The sequence below is a fragment of the Pteronotus mesoamericanus genome, unplaced genomic scaffold (assembly GCF_021234165.1).
Source record: "Pteronotus mesoamericanus isolate MK-2021 breed Mesoamerican mustached bat unplaced genomic scaffold, CSHL_Meso_final scaffold_507, whole genome shotgun sequence".
NCBI lineage: Eukaryota > Metazoa > Chordata > Mammalia > Chiroptera > Mormoopidae > Pteronotus > Pteronotus mesoamericanus.
In genome coordinates, this window is record NW_026555319.1 from 3123962 (window position 1) to 3143434 (window position 19473).

At 64.3% G+C, this 19473-nt stretch overlaps 3 protein-coding genes across 9 annotated transcripts in view; 1 reads left to right on the top strand and 2 right to left on the bottom strand.

Annotated features, from left to right (window-relative positions):
* PITPNM2 (phosphatidylinositol transfer protein membrane associated 2) overlaps positions 1 to 9082 on the top strand; it is a 107698-nt gene extending 98616 nt beyond the window's left edge. Inside the window, exons 16-27 of one of the 3 annotated variants that reach the window (XM_054594167.1) lie at positions 42 to 212; positions 753 to 902; positions 1930 to 2094; positions 2818 to 2961; positions 3800 to 3948; positions 4273 to 4389; positions 4733 to 4849; positions 4964 to 5112; positions 5216 to 5365; positions 5757 to 5940; positions 6025 to 6153; positions 6246 to 9082. In XM_054594167.1, the coding sequence (XP_054450142.1) occupies positions 42 to 212; positions 753 to 902; positions 1930 to 2094; positions 2818 to 2961; positions 3800 to 3948; positions 4273 to 4389; positions 4733 to 4849; positions 4964 to 5112; positions 5216 to 5365; positions 5757 to 5940; positions 6025 to 6153; positions 6246 to 6569 (1949 nt within the window). In that variant the 3' untranslated portion in view covers positions 6570 to 9082. The remainder of the gene's footprint in view (positions 1 to 41; positions 213 to 752; positions 903 to 1929; positions 2095 to 2817; positions 2962 to 3799; positions 3949 to 4272; positions 4390 to 4732; positions 4850 to 4963; positions 5113 to 5215; positions 5366 to 5756; positions 5941 to 6024; positions 6154 to 6245) is intronic. The other 2 variants (XM_054594164.1, XM_054594165.1) reach the window with 2 other exon arrangements.
* A 593-nt stretch (positions 9083 to 9675) lies between these two features.
* ARL6IP4 (ADP ribosylation factor like GTPase 6 interacting protein 4) lies at positions 9676 to 11738 on the bottom strand. 3 transcript variants are annotated; one of them, XM_054594407.1, is made up of 6 exons: positions 11681 to 11738; positions 11361 to 11534; positions 10638 to 10940; positions 10436 to 10553; positions 10018 to 10087; positions 9676 to 9939 (listed from the first exon to the last, which is right to left on the bottom strand). In XM_054594407.1, the coding sequence occupies exons 2-6, from the start codon at positions 11521 to 11523 to the stop codon at positions 9883 to 9885; spliced, it is 711 nt and encodes a 236-aa protein (XP_054450382.1). In that variant the 5' UTR covers positions 11524 to 11534; positions 11681 to 11738; the 3' UTR covers positions 9676 to 9882. The 3 variants fall into 3 exon arrangements, with proteins under 3 accessions (XP_054450382.1, XP_054450381.1, XP_054450383.1); XM_054594406.1 differs by having other exon boundaries at positions 11361 to 11722; XM_054594408.1 differs by having other exon boundaries at positions 10638 to 10916; positions 11361 to 11721.
* Positions 11739 to 12691: 953 nt separating this feature from the next.
* On the bottom strand, positions 12692 to 17547 carry OGFOD2 (2-oxoglutarate and iron dependent oxygenase domain containing 2). 3 transcript variants are annotated; one of them, XM_054594333.1, is made up of 9 exons: positions 17408 to 17547; positions 16935 to 16991; positions 15912 to 16025; positions 15720 to 15819; positions 14244 to 14371; positions 13782 to 14039; positions 13461 to 13708; positions 12979 to 13061; positions 12692 to 12832 (listed from the first exon to the last, which is right to left on the bottom strand). In XM_054594333.1, the coding sequence occupies exons 1-9, from the start codon at positions 17537 to 17539 to the stop codon at positions 12825 to 12827; spliced, it is 1128 nt and encodes a 375-aa protein (XP_054450308.1). In that variant the 5' UTR covers positions 17540 to 17547; the 3' UTR covers positions 12692 to 12824. The 3 variants fall into 3 exon arrangements, with proteins under 3 accessions (XP_054450308.1, XP_054450307.1, XP_054450309.1); XM_054594332.1 differs by having other exon boundaries at positions 12692 to 13061; XM_054594334.1 differs by lacking the exon at positions 12692 to 12832 and having other exon boundaries at positions 12928 to 13708.
* Between the last annotated feature and the right edge of the window lie 1926 nt (positions 17548 to 19473).

Here is a 19473-nt window from a genome sequence, read left to right on the forward strand (position 1 = left end):
GAGCTAGCCGCCTCTGCGACTCCACCCCCTCCCGACCCCAGTTTTCCAGCTGCGGCCGGCCTGCCAGCAAGTCTACAACCTGTTTCACCCCGCGGACCCGTCGGCCTCGCGCCTGGAGCCTCTGCTGGAACGGCGATTCCACGCCCTGCCGCCCTTGAGCATCCCCCGCTACCAGCGCTACCCGCTGGGCGACGGCTGCTCCACATTGCTGGGTGAGAGCCCGCGCCCGGCCTGGGGCGGGGGCGGGGGGCGGGCGGGAGTCGGCCTCGGTCCTGAGTGCCCCAGGCCGGGGTGGTCCTGCGGTGCCGGGAAGGGCCGCCTGCGCTGAGCGCGTGCGAAGCTGGGCACCTGGGGAGGTGCGGGCGCACTGGCCCCCACGGTCCCAGCCAGTGAGAGTGACGGCAGGGTCTCACCCCACGCCAGGGAACCAGCCTACTTCCCCACTGCCCACAGAGGCGGAGCGAAGGACCCAGAGAGCCCCGTGCTGAGCCCCTGATGCCCAACCCAGATATGGGGGCGCAGGATGGGAGGCCACAGAGTGGATCTGGGCAGGGAGGCAGCGTGAGGGCCGCCGATGTCCCGTCTCCACCCTCCCCGGGAACAGCCCCATCCCACCCATCCCAGCGTGTGTCCCAGTGTCTTGTCACGTCCTGGTCCTCGAAGAGCCCACGTGTCTTGTGTTGGAACGTGTCCGGACGGTCCACATGAGTGTCTGTTCTTGTCCTCTCTGTTCTCTCCCTGTCTGCCTTCAGTCGAGACCGTGCAGAGAAGCCCCGAGCTGGTCCTGGAGGGCGGCCCCCTGGCCCCTCTCCCTCCCGGGGATGGCTTCCTGGAAACCAGCATCCCAGTTCCCGCGCTCACCTGGCAGGATGGGCCCGGGCCCAGCCCGGGCTGTGCTGAGTGTGTGTAAACCCCCTGCTCGTGGTGGCGTCTGCTTCATTGGCTAAACACTGGTCCTCGGGGACCACCCTCTGCCCTGTGCTTCTGGCCCCCAAGAGTTTGTGGGGTGAGGTGGTGAGAAGGAGAGACCAGGCAGGGCCCGTCCTGGGGAGCAGGTCCTGGGGCCTCCTCTCTGCACACCGGGGGCAGAGCCAGGGGACCTGAAGCAAAGGGAACCCCCGATTCCCGAGAGGAGAGCAGCTGCCCACGGTCACCCAGCAAGGGCATCAGTCCACTGCGAAGCGGGCAGGGCCACTGGCAGATGGGGTGAGGCCTTGAGCCCACAGGGCCCCCCTGTTCCCCCAGGAGAAGCCCCAGTCCTGGTGTGGGGGTGCCTCCTCTGGGTCCCACTCCTTCCCCCCAAGGAGGTCCAGGCGCTTCCTGCACCCCATCCCGATGTGGGTCCTTTAGCTGAGCCCCTTATTCTGTCCCTGCCCTGCCCTCAGCGCCTGCCTTGGTCAGTGTGGCCGGTGTGTGAGTGACGCACGCGAGGCCTCAGTATAAGGCATCCCTGGGAAGCCACCACAGGCCCTTGTTGGGGCCCCTCAAACCCCCCTGCCCCCCCATCATGAGCTTTGGGTGAGGCTGGGCCAGGCTGGGCTGTGAAGGCCCAGAAGGCTAGACTAGAGCAGATCAGGAGCTGTGCGTGGGGTAAGAGGGTGCCCGGGGGGCATGGGCTGGCCGTGTTGCCCCCCTGCCCACTGTGTCTGTGTGTCGGTCCTCTGTCCACCCTGCCGCGGCCCTCCTTTCTCCTGGCCTCTGCTCTGTGCCCTGCCCTCTCAGCCCTGGCACGCTCGGCCGTCCTCACAGCCGGCTCCGCTCGTCTGCAGCTGGAGGCAGCAGCCTTGCGTGGCCCAGCCCCCTCTCGGGCCCTCAGCCCAGGCACAGGCTGGACCCTCCTGCCCCCACCGCTCAGGGGCTGGGGGGCTGGGCGGGGGTGGGGGCGGGGGCCTCTCTTACCCCCGGTCTCTGGTTCCTGTCCACCTGCAGCGGAGGCCCTCCAGACCCATAACACGGTCTTCCAAGAGCATGTGGCCCCCTCCTCGCCTGGCGCGGCCCCCGCCACCCGAGGCTTCCGTCGAGCCAGCGAGATCAGCATCGCTAGCCAGGTGTCCGGCATGGCTGAGAGTTACACCGCGTCCAGCATTGCCCAAAGTGAGTACCTGGCCTGGCCTCCCAGCGCCTTCCCCTCTGTCCTGCAGGGGGCAGTGTGCCCAGCCACAACGGGGGCGGGGGTGCTACTGGCATCCTGCGAGGAGAGGCCAGGGATGCTGCTCAACACCCCGCAGTGCCTCCGTGAAGACTGGTCCAGCCCAGGTGTCTGCAGAGGACTGGGGAGGGAAGGCGTGGAAGGGGGGTGGCCCAGTGGGGCCAGGTCCATCATCTCAGGAAACTGGGAGACAATGGGCCTGGTCTTAGCCAGGAGCGGGGACAGGGGTGGGAGGCAGGGTGCTCCCTCAGGGAGAAAGCTGGGGGCTATTCCTGAACAAATAAGCAGAGCTGGACAGGCGAGACGGGCAGCTGAGGGAGTCAGGGAGATGAGCTCTCACTGTGGCCACGGGCCCCTCCTGCCACTTCAGGGGACCGAGGACACAGGGCGGCCGTCGCTCTGTGGCTTCTGCCGTCTCAGAAGGTTCTCTGCAGCAGGGCAGAGTCCGGGTCACCCCCTCAGTCCCCCCACCCAAGCCCCAGTCCACCGTCCTGTGCCATCCTCCCTGCCCCCGCGACCCGCTCTCAGGCTGCCTGCAGAGCTGGGCAGAGCTGGCGGCGTGTCCCCTGTGAGGAGGCCCAGGGGCCTGGCCGCCTTCCCAGTGTCTGTCCGTGCGTCCTGGCCCGCAGGGGCAGCGCTGAGGCCCTCCCCTTGTTCTTGATTCTCAGAGTCCCCGTCGGCGCTCAGCCATACCCCCAGCGTCAGGCGCCTGTCCCTGCTCGCCCTGCCCTCCCCACACCCCTCCACCCCGGGCCCCCGCCCCCTGGCCAGGCGGGCGTACCCCTGTCTCCCCGATTTGGACGTCGGAGAAGGTACCGGGGTCACATGCCCTGCACCCACACTCGTCCCCTCCTCTCACCGGTGTCACTTCCTGTTTCCAGGCACTGCTCACTGCAGGACCCTGCTCACCTGCCCCGCCGAGGCCTGACCGGGGAGCCGGGCTGGGCTGGGCGCACGCAGATACCAAGGAGGAGGCGGGAGCAGCTGGAGTTGGGGGGGATCCGTGGAGCCGGAGCGAGGGGTGTGGGGAGACCAAGGACTGTGGGTCAGGCAGGCTGCCAGCGGAGGGCAAGCGGCGCCCTTTACTGGGTGTCCTGGGCATCTCCTGCCTGTGGCCACTGGAGGGGCATTTTACCGGCCTCATCTCTCCCCCTGGTGCGGTGGCCCAGCCCCCCAGGCGACAGCCGAGGTTCACGGGCAGGCCCTGCCCAAACTCACCAGGCTCCCAGACGCCGAGGGGGATGGCAGACCTTGTCTTGGGGTCCCGGATTGTCACCCCACTGCTGTGACGCTTTCCACAGCCTGGAGACCTGGGGGTAGATGAGGGGCCCAGAGGTGGGCCAGGAGAGGACAGCAGGGGGCCCAGGGCCAGGGTCACCAAGATCAGGGACAGGACCTGGGACAGCGACACTGAGTCCTGCCTCCAAATGGGCTTTCCCCGCTTCTCCAAATCCACATCCTCCCTTGAAGGCCTGCCGGCCGGTGCTTTGCCTGCATGTCCCATCACCCAGCCTGGCAAGGGACTCTCGCTTTGGCGGCTGCTGCCCTATCCCTGATTGGAGGAGGGTCTCATCTTTGGGCCAAGCCAGGCCTGAGGGGCCAGGTGACCCTCTGGGGTTCCAGCCCAGTCACGGCCCCTCTTCCTGGCAGTTGCTGCAAAGTGGTGGGGCCAGAAGCGGATAGACTACGCCCTGTACTGCCCCGACGCCCTGACCGCCTTCCCCACGGTGGCCCTGCCACACCTCTTCCACGCCAGCTACTGGGAGTCAACGGATGTGGTCTCCTTCCTGCTGAGACAGGTATGGGGGTCCCACTGCAGGGCCCTGAGCAACAAGGCTGCTGACACCACCCCATTTCCTCAATCCCATCCTCTAACCTGATTGGACAAGGGCAAGCAGGAGGAGGGACCGCAGGGAAGCTGAGATGGGGTGAATGCGTTTGCAGTTGTGCGACAGATGTGGGTTGGGGGGGCCCAGAGATGGGCTGTAGGGGGTTGAAAAGTGCCCCCCAGAGCCTCACAGCTTCCTAGTTTCAGCTCCACGGGCCGCTGGCTGCGCCCTCCGAGAACAGGAGGCCCCGGTTCGAGCCTGCGCGATGGCCCGCCTTTGCCCACTGTCCCCCAGGTCATGAGGCACGACAGCTCCAGCATCTTGGAGCTCGACGGCAAGGAGGTCTCGGTGTTCACCCCCTCGAAGCCGAGAGAGAAGTGGCAGCGCAAGAGGACGCATGTGAAGCTGCGGGTGAGGGGTCCTGTGGGTGCCCCGGGCCCCGTGCCTGTTGTCCTTTGGAATCCTCACAAGAAGACCCTCCTTACAGATGAGATAACGGAGTCACACGCTCTCCCATTTAGTCCTCAGTCCGGGAGACCGGAGCTATGACCCCCCTGACAGGGAAGTACAGCGAAGCTCCCTAACTCCCCCAAGGCCACGTGGCTTGGCGGTTGAGCTGAACTTGACCGTGGGCTTTCTGGCCTTAAGCCCAGCTCACCCCACAGGCCCACAGGAGGCTTGAGCTGAGCCCATGAGACCCCCTCCGCCCCTCCATCCTCCACCGTGACTGAGCCTCGCCCCCTCCTCTCCCCAGAACGTGACAGCCAACCATCGGATCAATGATGCGGTTGCCAACGAGGATGGCCCGCAGGTTCTGACGGGCCGGTTCATGTACGGGCCCCTGGACATGGTCACCCTAACTGGGGAGAAGGTAGGGACGCAGGGAGACGGAGGGAGCCCCCGGCCCCCCCCGCCGCTCTGGCTGGGACGTGCCGTGGGAGGCCGGGGCGCAGCCCGCGCGTGACTAGCCTGTCTGGGCTCCCAGGTGGACGTGCACATCATGATGCAGCCGCCCTCCGGCGAGTGGCTGTACATGGACACGCTGGTGACCAACAGCAGTGGGCGCGTCTCCTATACCATCCCCGAGACGCACCGCCTGGGCGTGGGTGTCTACCCCGTCAAGATGGTGGTCAGGTACACGCCTCCCCGGGACGGGGGGTGGAGGATGGCCGGCCAGCCTCCTCGGGGGCGGAAGGAGGGGCCTCTGGTGGGGTCTGATGACCGGCTCCCCACCCAGGGGAGACCACACCTTTGCCGACAGCTACATCACCGTGCTGCCCAAGGGCACAGAGTTCGTGGTCTTCAGTATCGATGGCTCCTTTGCCGCCAGTGTGTCCATCATGGGCAGTGACCCCAAAGTGCGGGCGGGAGCCGTGGATGTGGTGCGGTGAGTGGCCCCAAGGGGCACATTGGGTGGGCCCCGGGCGCCAGGGTAGGGACATTTGGGAGGGACCTTGGGGACTGAGCAGCTGGCGCCACCACTTACCAGTTGTGTGACCTTCATTTTGACTGCATCAGTCGCCTCACCTGGGAAGTGGGGTCCCCACAAGACCAGGCCGCTGCTGCCGAGGGGGTGTGTGTGGGACCGTATGACTTAAGCTATGAGTGCTATACAAGGGCCGCCGCCATTGCTGCCGCTGCTGCCGCCGCTGCTGCGGGAGCCCGATCAGAGATGGCCTCTTCAGTGGCCCAAGCAGGGACTGTGGCTAAGGAGTCAGGGCAGCCCAGGAAGGGGCATGGGCGGCCGTGGGACCCCCAGACCTGCTGCTCGCCCCCAGGCACTGGCAGGACCTGGGCTACCTCATCATCTACGTGACGGGCCGGCCTGACATGCAGAAGCAGCGGGTGGTGGCGTGGCTGGCCCAGCACAACTTCCCCCACGGCGTGGTGTCCTTCTGCGACGGCCTGGTGCACGACCCGCTGCGGCACAAAGCCAACTTCCTGAAGCTGCTCATCTCCGAGGTGGGTCCCAGGCGGGAGGGATTGGGCGGGGGGGCGGGGGGGCCAGGAGGGTCCAGCCTCTGCCCACACCGGTCTCGCCCGCAGCTGCACCTGCGCGCCCACGCAGCTTATGGCTCCACCAAGGATGTGGCGGTCTACAGCTCCATCAGCCTGTCCCCCATGCAAATCTACATCGTGGGCCGGCCCACCAAGAAGCTCCAGCAGCAGTGCCAGGTGAGTCGGCGGACCTTGGAGGGTGGCACAGGCGGCAGCCCCAAAAGCCCTGCCCTGTGACAGCCGTCTTCCCCGCTGCCCTTTCCCCACAGTTCATCACCGACGGCTACGCGGCCCACCTGGCCCAGCTCAAGTACAACCACCGGGCGCGGCCGGCCCGCAACACGGCCACCCGCATGGCGCTGCGCAAGGGCAGCTTCGGCCTGCCCGGCCAGAGCGATTTCCTGCGCTCCCGGAACCACCTGCTGCGGACCATCTCGGCCCAGCCCAGCGGGCCCGGCCTCAGGCATGAGCGGACGCAGAGCCAGCCGGACAGCGAGCAGCGCGGCCAGCGCAGCATGAGCGTGGCTGCCGGCTGCTGGGGCCGGACCATGGCTGGCCGGCTCGAGCCAGGGTCAGCCTCGGGCCCCAAGTAGGGCATCCTCGGTGAGGCACTGTGGTCTCCATGGTGCTAGGCCAGGCGGCCAGCCTGCCAGGAGGCCTGGCCTGGGCACATGCCATCGGCTGGGAACAAACTTGTCCCAGGGCGCAGCAGAGGACACCGGCTGTGCCACACACAGCCCTTCTGGCCCTGCCTCACGTCCTAGGGCCTGGAAGGCTTCCGGCTTGTCATCAAAGCTGGCAAGACAACCAGCCTCAGGATGACAGAGGGACCAGGACCCCCGACGTGGATGGGCCTTGGCGGTACTCGTGGCCAGCTGCCTTGTGTTGACCTCGCAGCATCCTCATGCCAGGCCTGGGCCCAGCCAGCCACCCCCCTGGCCACTAGCTTGACACCTCTGTCCCCTCTCACTTGGTAGCAGCTCCAGCGGGGGACAGCCTGCTTCTTGGGAGCTCAACTTCCTCAACTCTCCAACCTCACTGGTTTTGCACTGATTTTTGAGAGCAGAGACCCGTCACTCTCTCCTGTGGCTGCAGACCATTCACATGCACGGAAAGCTGGCCTTTGCCGCCCGGGACCGGTCGCCTCGCAGAGGCTCGGGGGCGGCAAAGCCCTGTGCGCACAAGAGAAAGGCCACATCCTACTTCTGCAGCTGCGCCTGACCATAGCAGCCCCAGACCCCTGCCCACCTGCCCCGGCTGGAGCCCAGGGAGGCTATGGGCCTGGCGTGGCCGCCGGCTCTGGGCACAGCCCAGGCGGTGAGGCCGGTGAAGACCGGGGCCAGCTCCCGAGAAGCCCTGCCTCGGCCTGCGGGGCCCGGCCCTGCTTCCACTCCTTGCCTGCCATCAGTCAAGGCCCCAAGCCTTGGCCCTCCCGCATTTCTACACCTTTCTACTTCTCCGATAGTCTGATTTCTACAAGGTTTTTTTAAATGAGCAATCCTCGGCTGCTTCCTTTTCTTAACTCTTTCAGTACCAAGCGCAGCCCCTCCCCATGGCAACCACCCAGCACTGTGACGGAGTCCAGCCTGGTTCTGGGTCCGGCCTCCTGCCCGCGCAGTGGGGTGTGGGCCCCCTGCCTCACCTGGCCCGTTAATTCCACTGAATTTCTACTCTGGGGCGGGTGGGGCACACACTTCAGTTTTTTAAATGCCAATCCCATTCCGATGCCCAGTCTAAGAAGCCGCAACTCCCATTGTTAGCTCTTAAGGACAGGCAGCCATGGCTCTCTGTCCTCCCTGGTCAAGCCAAGCTGTCCTGGTCACTGGGTCTGCGTGTCAGCCCTCGCTCCCCAGAACCGACTCCAGGCTCAGCTGTGGCACACGGCTCGCGGGGGCCCCTCTTTGGCTCCTCCGCTTGCCTCGAGGCGGGGAGCCCGCCTGGGATCGGCCAGCCAGTCAGCCACAGGCTCCCCGTCTGAGAAGCTGATGCCGACGTGGATACGGCTTCGGGGCCACACGGGGTGGGATGGGAGCGCGCTGATGGATGTGAACATTTTCCCGTGTGTAGATATGTACAGCCAAAGGGTTGTGTAAATGTTCTGCAAAAGTGGGTCTATACAGAGTGAAAGCTATTTATTTTGTGCAGAGAAAAACGTCTGGAGGGATGGGACCTTCAGGGTTTATTCATATTTAAGATGTAGCTTTTTGTTGTTGTTTCAGGCGTTATGTATAAAGCAACGATTATTTTACGGACCGAGTTTTAATGTAACTGTTGCAGTGAAAGTGCAATACCTGACCCCTCTGCTCCCCAGTGGGAAATCGCTCGGCCGACAATCACGCCCCACCAGGGGCCCCCGGCTAGTGCCTCCTCCTCTCTCGGCCCCGCCTCACCCCATCTGGCCCACCGCCTGGATGACCGGCCATCTGGAGAAACACCTGGAAGAGTCTCGGGCCCGCCCGCAATAAAGGCTGAGGCGCCCTGGCCAGGGGAGGCCATGTGGGCAGCGGGCAGCCCCCCACAGCTCCGCGCCCCGCCTTCCCGCCCAGCCGCCAGCCACGCCAAGGACAACAGCAATAGCCCCGGGGCCTCTCCCAGCGGCCCTTAGCCATAGGTGGTGAGAGGGGCAGCCCACCCTCCCTGTCGATGTCTCTTCTGTATCCAGGTCTGCTTCCTGCCTCCCTCAAGATTCCTTTTGGCACAGTCTCCTCCTGAGGAAGCAGCAGTTTTCCAGAAACTGAGAGAGGGAGGACAGAGCCCTTTAAAACTACCAACAATGTTTACAGCGTTGGGTGCTGAGCTGCAGCGCTCGGGCCTGACCGGTCGCTACCAAAGGGTGGGGCGGGCCTTGCTGGCTGCCACCCGCCAGGCCCGGTAGAGTAGAAGCCTTAGTCCCGCCCCCGCGCCCAGGACTGCGCCTCAGCCCGCCCCCCACGCCTGGCCACCTGCCTTCTCTCATTTCTCAAGAGGGTTCAGCAGAGACCCCACGCCCTGCCCAGCTCGACCCGAGCTGCCCACCGCCCGCCACGTCGGTCTTTGCGTCAGCCCCCTCCTGTCTATCTGTCCAGCTGTGTGTGAGCTGTCCTGACGTGCCCCGCCCGCCCTTGCTGTCTCTGCACCATCGGGCCTGAGTGTGCTCTGTATACAGTGTCATTGTCTGTCACACGAATTAAAAGAGCAGGAAGGCTTCTTTTTGGGTCTCATTACTGTGCCAGCAACTAGAGCGGCGCGGGGGGGCGCACAGCCCGTCCGCTGCCTAGTGCCCGCGGCCCTCACGGTAGCGCCGGTGGACTCCGGAGGGCCTCACCCTGTGCCGGCACCTTCTAGCCCCTTCCGGGGCGTGCACTCCGCTCATCCTCACAGCAGCTGACTGCCCTGGGTGCTCTCGGTCTGTTTTACGGAGGACACAGCACCAGGACCCTCTGCCACTGCCACCTTCCGATGGAGCACAGCAGGGGCGGCAGCCTGCCTCCAGCCTGAGGGGACTGGGCTCAAGCGCCAAGCCTCTGGGCTTGGGGTTTGCTGAGGGGGTGGGGGGCGATTCCAGGCAGGCGGAGCCGAGCGTGAGCGCAGGACCACCAGGGTCCACCCCAGGTTTCCCCAAAAGCTCTGCGGCCCCCCGTTTGTCCCCTCGCAGTCCAGCAGCACCCTCCCCTCATCCCCGTCTCCGCACAAAAGGCAACAGAACAGAAGTCTTCAGCCAGGGAACGTTTAATGTCTGGGAGGCTGCGCGCTTTCAGGAGAAGGGGACCGATGAGGACGGTCGCCCTGGTCCCCTCCACCCCCAGCGTCCGGGAGGAGGCAGGCCCGAGGCGGGTCCACTGCCGACGAGACGAACCGCACCTGTCTGGCCGCCTGCTGCCCGCCCGACAGCGCCACCAGCAATGTGCACAGGCCTGACGGGGGCCCTCAGGGCAGCAGCCCCGCCCGCACCTGGAAGGCCAGGCCGTCCCCTCGGGTGGCTTGCTAGTAAGGAAGCACACAGGAGGGCACACATCACAAACGGAGCCGAGGATGGGCCCTGGGCAGAGGGGTGACACTCACCTTGTTGATCTCCCTGTGTCGCTCCTTGGTTACAATTTCCTCTAAGACCTCGCCATCTCCCTTAATGAGCCTGGGCGGGGGGAGGAGCGGGGAGCAGGCTGAACCCCTAATGCTAGAGCCACAGAGCCACAGTGGCCGGCAGATGAGTGTCCGCCCCCCTCACCCCGTCTCTCCCACCCTTGGGTCAGGGATAAAGGCTCCAGGTGGGCTCTGCCATCAGGTCAGCCAAAGGTGGCTCTCTGGTGACCCTCCCGAAGGCCCTTCCAGCCCCACAGTTGCCTCCTCCGGGCAATGGGGAGGAGCGGCCTCAGAAGCCCCACCAGCTGCGGAGCACTCTTCTCGTCCCTGCTCTGCCACAGCCACGGCCCCTCCCCCGGCAGGTGCCGGTCCGGCGCTGGGCCCCGCCGAGCACTCCCACCTGGTGCGTCCAGTCTCCGGGTCCACCACCTTGCGGATGACACTCTGCCGAGCGTCCCACTCCTCCTTAGTCATGGGCTTCATGGCCTGGATGCGCGACTTCTGCTCGTCTGTCAGGACTGGAGGGAGAGATGGCAAGAGGTGGTCGTTGGGCCTGGGGGGCAGGGGACCCGCCCTGTCCTGCACACCTGCCAGCACAGCACCTGGGCCGTCCTCGTCCTCCCCGGCGGATCTGTGCCACTGGTCCAGCGAGGGGCCTGGCGGAGCCTCCGGCTGCAGCACCTTCGTCTTCTCCTTGCCCTTCTTCTTCAGCTTCTTCTTCCTTTTCTTCTTCTTCTTCTTGTCCTTGTGCTTCCCCCGCTTCTTCCGCCCATCGCTGGAGGAAGAGGAGGAGGACGAGGAGGAAGAGGAGCTAGAAGAACTGGAAGAAGAGGAGGAGGAGCTGGACCGTGGTCTCCTCCGCGACTTGTGTCTGCTTCTCTCTGTGATGCAGGGAGAAGGTGAGGCTGGAAGGCCAGGAGGGGAAGCAGTAAACCTTTGTCCCCTTGCTCTGGCCTGTGTAGTCTCAATCCTAGACAGAGGGGTGAGAACTGACAGGGGTCAGCACTCTCTGGAGAGGTACTTTCTAGGCTCCGCGCAGTCACTGGCTGCAAGCGAGCAGGGCCGCCAAACCCCGCGGTTCAGGCGCAGCTGCACAAAAAGCATGATTAATTAAGCGCTCCCATTACGAGATCCATGCTGAGTGGCCCCAACCCCTGGATTCTGGGTGTCTTTCAATCCAGACATCCGCGTTGTAAAGTCTCTGCACACCTCTGGCTACTGCTCATTGCTATTTTCCCACAACCGTTCCCAGGAAGCCCGCCCCACTGCCTGCAGCTTCCTCCACCAAGTTCCCGCGCTCCTTTCCCATTCCCCCCGGTCCTCACCCTCTGCCCCGGAGGAGGTGGTGCTGGCCTTGCGGCCATGGGATCTAGAAGCCGAACAGCTCCTCCGAGCGTCCTTACTGCTCTTCTTCCTTCTCTTTTCCGACCCTCGCCCCCGGGATCGGCTGCGGCTCCTCGAGCGCTTGCGAGAGCCGGAGTGAGCCATAGCGCCGCGGCCTGGAGACGGGGGGCACGCTTAAATGGAGGCCCTAAGAGCGGGCGCGAGGTCTAGGCTCCAAGGTTCTCGGGGGCCCACTACCCCCATTCCCCACCCCGGGCAGGGATATGACAAACTCCGCCACAGCCTCACGACTCTCAATCACCCCCAGCCCTGGGGACCACGGATCCTCCGCGGCGGCTCCTTTAAGGGCCCGCCCCCGCCGGGACGCTCCACGCCTGCGCGAGCGGCTCCGAAGACCCTCGCTCGCCAGGTGCGCTCCGAATCCCTTTCCCCGCGCCCCTCCCTCCACCCCCGGGCCCTCTGTCCTAAAGGAAGTCGCCGGGATGCTCAGTTCCCTCCTAAACTGCCCCCCGGGTCCCGCTCCGCACACACACCTTCGCGTGGGGCAGCGGCTGCGCGGTGACTTCCGGCCCGGGGTGGTGCTCGGGAAGGGCGTCCGGCTGCGAGCGGGGCACTGCTGCCTTTGGTTCTGAAGCCTCAAGTTCCGTCTCTGGGGCGGCTTGGGGAACCGAGTCTGGCGCGCCCACCTCCGTTTAAGAGGCGCGCTCTGGGGATCCATGTTTCACGTCCAGGCCGGTGCGGCGTCGTGCCTGCGTCCGCAGCTCCTGGCCCAGAGACGCGCTGTCGAGCCAGGCGTCTGTCCCGGAGCTCGCAGGCCCTTTGCTGCAGTTGTGCCCTCTTCCAAACTTGCCCTTCCAGCGCTTCCGCAGCACCCCGTCTCCCTGACGTCCCAGCGAAGGCGACCCTTTTGCGCGCCACCTTCCACCTCGGTTGTCTGCAGACCTGTCCATTCCACTTGGCCGTGAGCTCCCAGGCTGAGACGCCCTGGTCTTTCCAGTATCCCCAATCAGTAATAACTGGTATCACCAACTCAAATGTCCAAAAGGGGCCAGAGACATTGTGGCAGTGTGTGAAGCAGGGACTCCTGGAGGGGCGCACCGCAGGTCTGTTGGGAATGAGCAGCGGAGACTGCCTCCCCTGTTGTCTGTGGTGTGGGGATGGAGCCTGGTGTCTTCCGACGTCCCCGCGGAGGCCGGACTCATGATTTCAACAGGGAAATCCCTGGTTTTCAAATGGGCCACCCAGTGTGCACAGCTGTACTGCTCACCCAACTTGAGGGCCACCAATTGCAAACTCTTCAGTAATAACGACAGCAGCAGACTCAAGAGGCTGTTATAAAGCACTTTATTGACTTTCTATATCATTTGGCTCTCACAACAGCTGCAGGACACAGGCACTTTGCGATGAGGAAGCTAAGGCACAGAGGTCAAGTGGTTTACCCATAGTCACCGAGCTGCAAGTGGCAGAACCAGAGTTTGAACCCAGGTGGGCTGGCTCCAGAGTCCCTGCTCTCAACCCCTCTGCAGCAGCCCCTCGACACCACCAGCAAGATGCGACTGGTGGCCCACCCACGTCCCCTTTACAGACGGGGACACTCACCCCCAGCTGTGGTGTCCGGTGCTGACAGCTCACGCCTGTGCATTTCTCTGGAAGATTCCCTCGGCCACTGGGAGCCACTTGTCCTGGAGATGGATGTCTGGGAAGTTACACACGCTCCTGCGGTGCCCCCTCCTGACACTCCCTGCAGCCGTAACTGACGCTGGGGCGCATGGGCAGACTGGTGCCCCCAGCTGCATGGGCCCAGCCTGAGTTCAGACACCCTGGCCCAGCTCCCTCCTGCCCTGTCCCGCTGCCCAGCCTCCCTTCTCCTGAGGGTATTCCCTTGGTAAACAGGAATCCCCACCTCAGGTTCTGCTTCTGACAAACCTGACCTAAGCCAGCCCGTCTGCTGAAAGAATGACCCAAAGCCGGCTCATCCTTTTGAACCAAGAAGTGCTGAGGGCTGCAGGGAGTTGATCTCTGCCCTCTGCAGAGCCCTCTGCTGTCATGCTACCCCCCGCCAGGCTCAAGTCAGCGCGCACACGTCCACCGCGGCGGGCTCCTCCCGGGTGAAGCCGTCACCGAAGCCCTCGTCATCCACCAGGTCGGGCTTGCGGCAGCACATGGGGCAGAGGCGGTTGCGCACAGCGGAGGCCCGGAGCCAGACGACGAGGTTCCACCGCTCGCCGGTGCCCAGGGGCCGGGCGCCGTGTAGCTGGCCGCCGCGGTGCAGGATGCCCTGGCCCACCACGTGCTCCACCTCCAGGGGCTTGGCCAGAGCCGACGGCGCCTGCAGACAGCTGGGTTCAGGCTGGGGCACTGCCAGTCACCCCGGCCCTGCCCAGTGGGTCACGCGCACTGACCTGGAAGAGGTCCCCAAAGTACAGGGCGCCCCCCGTGAAGGCCTTGCCCAGGGCCACGTTGATGGTCAGCTCGGCATTGTCATAGTGGCAGCCCAGCTCTCGGTCCTGGCCTGGCGCGTACTTGACCACAAAGGCTCTGTGGCTGTCAAGCCAGCCCCCGCCACAGTCTGGGTACAGCAGGGCCATCAGCGGCTGGAGGAAGCGCTCCCGCAGCGGTGTCACCAGCGGCTCATCCAGGCCCAGCTCATGCAGCAGCACCTGGGAGGAGGGTCCTGGGGTCAGCAGGGAAGCTGGCAGGGCCTCACCCTGGGTCCCTGGACTTGTTTCACTTCGTGACCCGTCTGTGATTCCATTGAACGGACCAAGAGACCAAGGCACAGGGAGGGCCACGCCACTCAGCTGCAGGTGAGTCTCCCCAGACCCGGGAGCCCCTGCCACCTCGGCCCGCAGGGCCTCACGCACCCCATAGTTGTTCATGGTGTTGGGCCGCCCCTTCGGCAGGTCCGAGCGCTCGAAGTGCTCCAGCTCCTCCAGCAGGGCCCGGCAGAACGGCGCCGTGAACACTGGGAGCCGGTAGATCCGCTTCTCCTCTGCGGAAGGAGGGCCGGCCAGTTGACGGGGGCTCGGTGTGCGTTTCCACCCCCTTCCTGGAGCTGTGTGAGCCTGGCCGTGTCCCGCTTCCCCAGTCGCACTTTCCTCTTCTGTGCAGTGGGGAGAACGTGAGCTCTTACGATCAAATGATGCGCCGTGTGTGCAGCAGGAAACGTGTATTCTCGGGCCACCCTGCTTCCCTGGAGCCTCTCTTCCTGCATCCACGGTGACCACACATCTAGCCTCCAACTCAGATGCGAGTCCAGATGAGGGCCCGAGGTGGCAAGGGGTTAGCCCAAGGACACCCGGCAGGCCAGCCTCAGAGCCCAGCCAGGACCACAGAGCAGCCTCACACTCTCTGCGCCCCTCTCCCCAGTGAGCCGCCAGGGCCTGCACCCCAACTCAGACGTTCCTTGGAGCTTCTGTTCCTCCCAAGGAAAGCTGAGAGGGGCTGCTCTTTCTTGCAGGGCCCTGGCGGGGACAGGCCCCACCCAGAACGGAAATGGGGACATTTCTTGGCAGACACACCAGTGCTTTGGGGGCAGGGGCACTGTGGCCAACTAACAAGCACCGCAGCCCCAGGCTCTTCACAATTTCACCTGCTCAGTGGGAGTCCCCCTCCTACCCCACACCGCCCCTTGGGGCATTTCATTCCATGTTCCATCTACCCCATGCCCCCCATAGAGTGCAGGCTGCCGGGGTGGGGGGGGTGGCTTTTACACCTGTCCCCACAGTGTCCCCCAGGCCCCAAACAGTAACTGCAGGACAAGGAGACGCTGCGCGCCCAGCCCTGCCATGCATTACCTCTGCTTGGTCATCACAGCGCCCGAGAGGTGGGCCGCATGACCAGTCCCATTTCCCGAAGGAGGAAACCAAGGCGGAGAGGTCAAGGAACTTGCACGGCTCCCGGGCCTGGGGCTTCTGGGGGGTTTAGCCAGTGGGAGACCGGGCAGCACGAATGCGGCACGTGGCGTTTGGTGTGGCTGGGAGCCCCGGCTCAGGGCCACAGCCAGCCCCTCCCACGGCGCCGAGTCCTGGCAGCCTCAAGCAACTTCACTCTCGCCCCCTCCTTCTGGTCTAGGGACAGATGTGCTCCCCTCCGCGCCGGCCCTGGTGGGGCCCTTCCCCGTCCCTCGCGGGCCCTGCACCCCGGCCCATGCCTGTCTCAGCCGGCCTTTCATTGGGCTCTCCAGCCCCCCCGCTGTCTCCTGCCCGACACAGGTGCTGGTCAACCGTGTATCTTGGGTGAGTGCGTGAGGGAATGAATCCCGATGCCCCGCCCCTGGGCCGTCCAGCTCCCAGCGGTTTTTCTTTTGGAGCCTCCCACCCCCGGGGCCAAGGCCTCACCCGACACCGTCTCCAGCCGCTGCAGGAGGCCCTCGAGGTTTGCTCCGGGCAGTGCGCTGTACTCGGCCGCGGCCAGAAACTCGGGGGCCAGAGCCACATCCTGGGGGCAGAACACAGGCCCACCGTGGGGCAGGCAGCCGCCCGCGCCAGCCTGGGCGCCTCCTCCTCCCGCAACCCACCGCTGCTAAGTACCTGCAGTGGGCTGTAGATCTCGGGCCGTGCCGGCCGGTAGGAGCTGGCGATGAGGGCTTTCCTGGCAGCCGACTCCTGCCCCAGCCGCTGCCGCCGCTGCACCTCCTGCTCAAGCTGGGGGGGACACAGGGCCTGGTTACCAGGACAGGGCCTCCCACCCCCTCGAGGCCATTGTACAGACGAGGAAACTGAGGCTGAGGAAGGCCAGAGCAGGCCCAGGCTGGGAGCCAAGTCTCCCCGCGCTCCTGATGCTGGCAGGGGCGCCAAGCTGTTAGCTGAAGGGGCCTCCTTCCAGAAGGGGCCCATCCCACTCTGGGCTGCACCAGCCAGAGCGGGGCTGGGGTGAGCGCCCTCAGGTGCCCCTCGGCAGCTGGGGCCACTCAGGGAGGGACCGAGGCCCAGCCACAGCTGTGCTCCACGGGCTGCAGAGGGCTCTCCCTGGAGCTCCCACCACTAGCCCCCAGGGGAGGGAGGAGCGAGGCAAGGTCAGGGTGAGGACAGCCGGGAGCCCGGCAGCCCTGAGGGACCTCAGCCCCAGCTGCCAGGGAACCTTGAGCAATTTTTCTATCTCAGAAGGGCATGAAGTAGCTCAGGCTCTGCAGAGCCGGTGTGGCTCAGTGGATTGAGCGCTGGCCTGCAAATCAAAGGGTCACCAGTTCTATTCCCAGGCAGGGCACCTGCGTGGGTTGTGGGCCAGGCCCCCAGAAGGAGGTGTGGGAGAGGCAAACCACACGTTGATGTTTCCTTCTCTCCCTCCCTTCCCCTATCTAAAAATAAATAAAACCTAAAAAAAGGGAGGGGCATGAAGTAGAAAGCTTGGCATTTCCCCTTTTCTCTTTTTCTGGTGCCAGGCCTCACGTACTGCGGTGTGTACAAAAAAGGGGAAAGGAGGGTTTAAGGAGACGTTCAGTGACCCGGGACTGGTGGCCTGAGGCTGGGAGACCCCCTCCAACTGCTGACACAAATTCGGAAAGGAAGGTCCGGGCTGGGTGCCCAGGGGTGTTGGAGGGTGTTGAGTGTTACCTCTTCCAACAGCTGCTGGAAGTCCTTAGGGCTGACGCAGCCTCGGCTGCGCAGGATCTGGGGGCAGAAAGATCAGTGAGCACGGCCCTGTGGCTCTGGGCAATCACTTAACATCTCTGAGCCTCGGTGCCCCCTCCTACGACGGAGGCGAGAGCCCCGACCTCACAGGGTCCTTGTGAGGATGGAATGCGACAAGCGCTCGGCCCGGGGCAGGGCTCCTGGCTCCCGCGCAACACCGAGCCAGGCTCCGCCGTAGACACTGCGCGCCATGAGTCAGTTCACCGATTCTTCATGACGGCCTCGCGGAGGAGCACCGTTACCACCCCCCACATTGAAGGCGAGACAACGGAGGCGACGCCATTCTTGTTGTCAGACCTGAGCGCGCGAGCAAAGCAAAGGACCTAGGGACAAAGGTCACTTCTCTGCCAGCCCTCCCTCCCCCGTTCTCTGCAGAGCCGGTGGAGGCCACTCACAGGGCCGTAGTCCTGGCGCAGCTGCTGCTCGCTCCGGAAACGCAAATGCAGCCCGTAGCGCGCCACGTACAAGTTCTCAGAGCAGAAGCAAGCGCAACGGCAGAAGCGCCGCTGGGCACCTGCCGTCGCCATGGTGAACAGGCGCGCGCGGCCCCGCCGGCCTCCGTAGGAGCACTTCCTGGTACGCCCTCCTTCGAGGGGGTGTGACGTCAGCGGCCAGGGATCCGGTCTAAGTTTCCAAGCGCAAAAAGAACGAAGACTCCACCCCAGAAAACGGCCTGCGGTGTAAAACGAGGATCCGGGCCGGGAGTGGGAGGGTGAGGGTTGGGAGGGGCCTTGTCGTTCAGCCTCACTGTTCCCATCCATGGGGCGGGGGCTACGCGCCCCACTTTACAGATAGGTGAACTGAGTCACATCTTCACGGGACGTGGAGAAGCAGGGACTCGCAACCCCAAGACCTCTGGCCGCCTCCTTTTCCCGCTCGGAGCTTTCGAAGAACCAGCCAACCGCACGAGGACAGTTAAAGGCGCTCTGGGGTTCTATCTCGTTTATTCCAAATGCTAAGAACCATCCTGTTCTGTGCGTCTGAGCTTGGGTTTAACCTTTTTTCCCGGATCCCTGTCTCCACTCTCCCACAGTCTCAGGTTTCTTCGCAGGTTGCCCCAGTGTCTCCCGAAAACGCTCCGTCTGGCGTGACTTCCGGGGACTCTCCGGAAAACTTCAGGTGTGGGCGGGTGAACAGGGCGTGGTCTGCCCGCGGCCACGTCCCGCTTAGAGGAGTACGATGAGTGGTATTTCTGACATAGAGCATGCGTCCCAACCTCTAGGAGACCCGTCACGGTATACGCGGGGACCCCATCGTGGTACACACCGCCTCGCACATACATTCCACATACAGAGTTGCACACTCACGCACACCCTCACACCGACTCAGCACACTCACATCCCGCACACACCGGCTCACGCTCACAGGCAGCACAACCCTGCTCCTTTCTTCTGTTTGCATCTTGACCTGCAAGGCCCACCCGTTGCTCTTACAGAAGCCCCAGCGCCCATAAGGGAGACGGGAGACCTTCATACTCTGGGATGCACTGCCGGGCCGTCCCCCGCAGCTGTCTCCATCAGCACTTTCGGGGGTCCAGGGCTCCAGCCAGCACAGTGTCCCTGTCCTTCCCCAGTGCTTTGGGGAAAGGGCCCCTGCTCTCTGGGCAAAGCCTGCACCAACAGCCTGAGTGGCTGGCACACTGGCGGGGCTGCCAGACCTTCCTGAGTGTGCATGTCTGTGAGTGTCTGAGGTGTGCGTGTGCAAGTGTGTTTGGAGTGACAGACAAGGTCCCTGCCCTTCTGACTGTCTGGTTCAAGTGAGGGGAGACGCGACAGGAGCAAGCACGGGAACAGCTACGTAATCAAATTATTTTTCATCTGCTCGTGAGGGCTAAGAGACTGCGGGTGGCGATGGGATGGCCAGTGCCTGGAGGTGGCCTCGTTAGACAGGCAGCCAGGGCGGCCCTCCAAAGAGTGACATTTCAGCTGAGCCCTAACTGCTGCATCAAGATCTGGCGGGCGGGGGTTGGCTGGGGAACGCAAAGCACCGGACACTTAACGTCTGCGGTGGGCGGAGCTTGCACGGCCGGGGTTGTGAGAGGGCCAGCCGCAGGGAACGCGCCAGGGTGCTGGCGGGGCCCGAGGAGGCCGCGGTTAACGTTTAGAATTTTACCCTGCATGCGCAGGGAAGCTGTTTAATCCTCACAACAAACCCTATGACACAGGAACCATCCCCATGTCACAGATGTGGAAAATGAGGCTCAGAGAGGTCCAACGATCCACCCAAGATCACACCACTTGGAGGGGTGGAGTCCGGAATGGCCCTCAAATCTGACTGCCGGGTGGTTGGTAAAAGTGCAGCCCCTCCCCTACTCAAACATAAAACCCAGGCACTGGGCCGCGGGGACCCTAGGCCCCCCCCCCCCAAGCCTTCTGAAGGCCCAGGCGACCTTAAGAGCCCAACTCCCCGGCCCAGAGCTGGGTGGCCTGAGTAGGTGTTTAAAGTTTCATGGGTGTCTTGA

What these genes read in the sequence shown, in the direction of transcription:
- ARL6IP4 (XM_054594407.1), bottom strand. Translation starts at nt 11,523, where the DNA reads ATGGCTCACTCCGGCTCTCGCAAGCGCTCGAGGAGCCGCAGCCGATCC. An exon ending in CACCTCCTCCGGGGCAGAGG is followed by an intron (nt 10,941 to 11,360) that starts GTGAGGACCGGG and finishes CTGGCCTTCCAG; the next exon opens with CCTCACCTTCTCCCTGCATC. An exon ending in CCGGAGACTGGACGCACCAG is followed by an intron (nt 10,088 to 10,435) that starts GTGGGAGTGCTC and finishes CCCCCCGCCCAG; the next exon opens with GCTCATTAAGGGAGATGGCG.
- OGFOD2 (XM_054594332.1), bottom strand. Translation starts at nt 17,539, where the DNA reads ATGGCGACGGCAGGTGCCCAGCGGCGCTTCTGCCGTTGCGCTTGCTTC. An exon ending in TGCGCCAGGACTACGGCCCT is followed by an intron (nt 16,992 to 17,407) that starts GTGAGTGGCCTC and finishes TTCTGCCCCCAG; the next exon opens with ATCCTGCGCAGCCGAGGCTG. An exon ending in ACACCATGAACAACTATGGG is followed by an intron (nt 14,040 to 14,243) that starts GTGCGTGAGGCC and finishes CCCTCCTCCCAG; the next exon opens with GTGCTGCTGCATGAGCTGGG.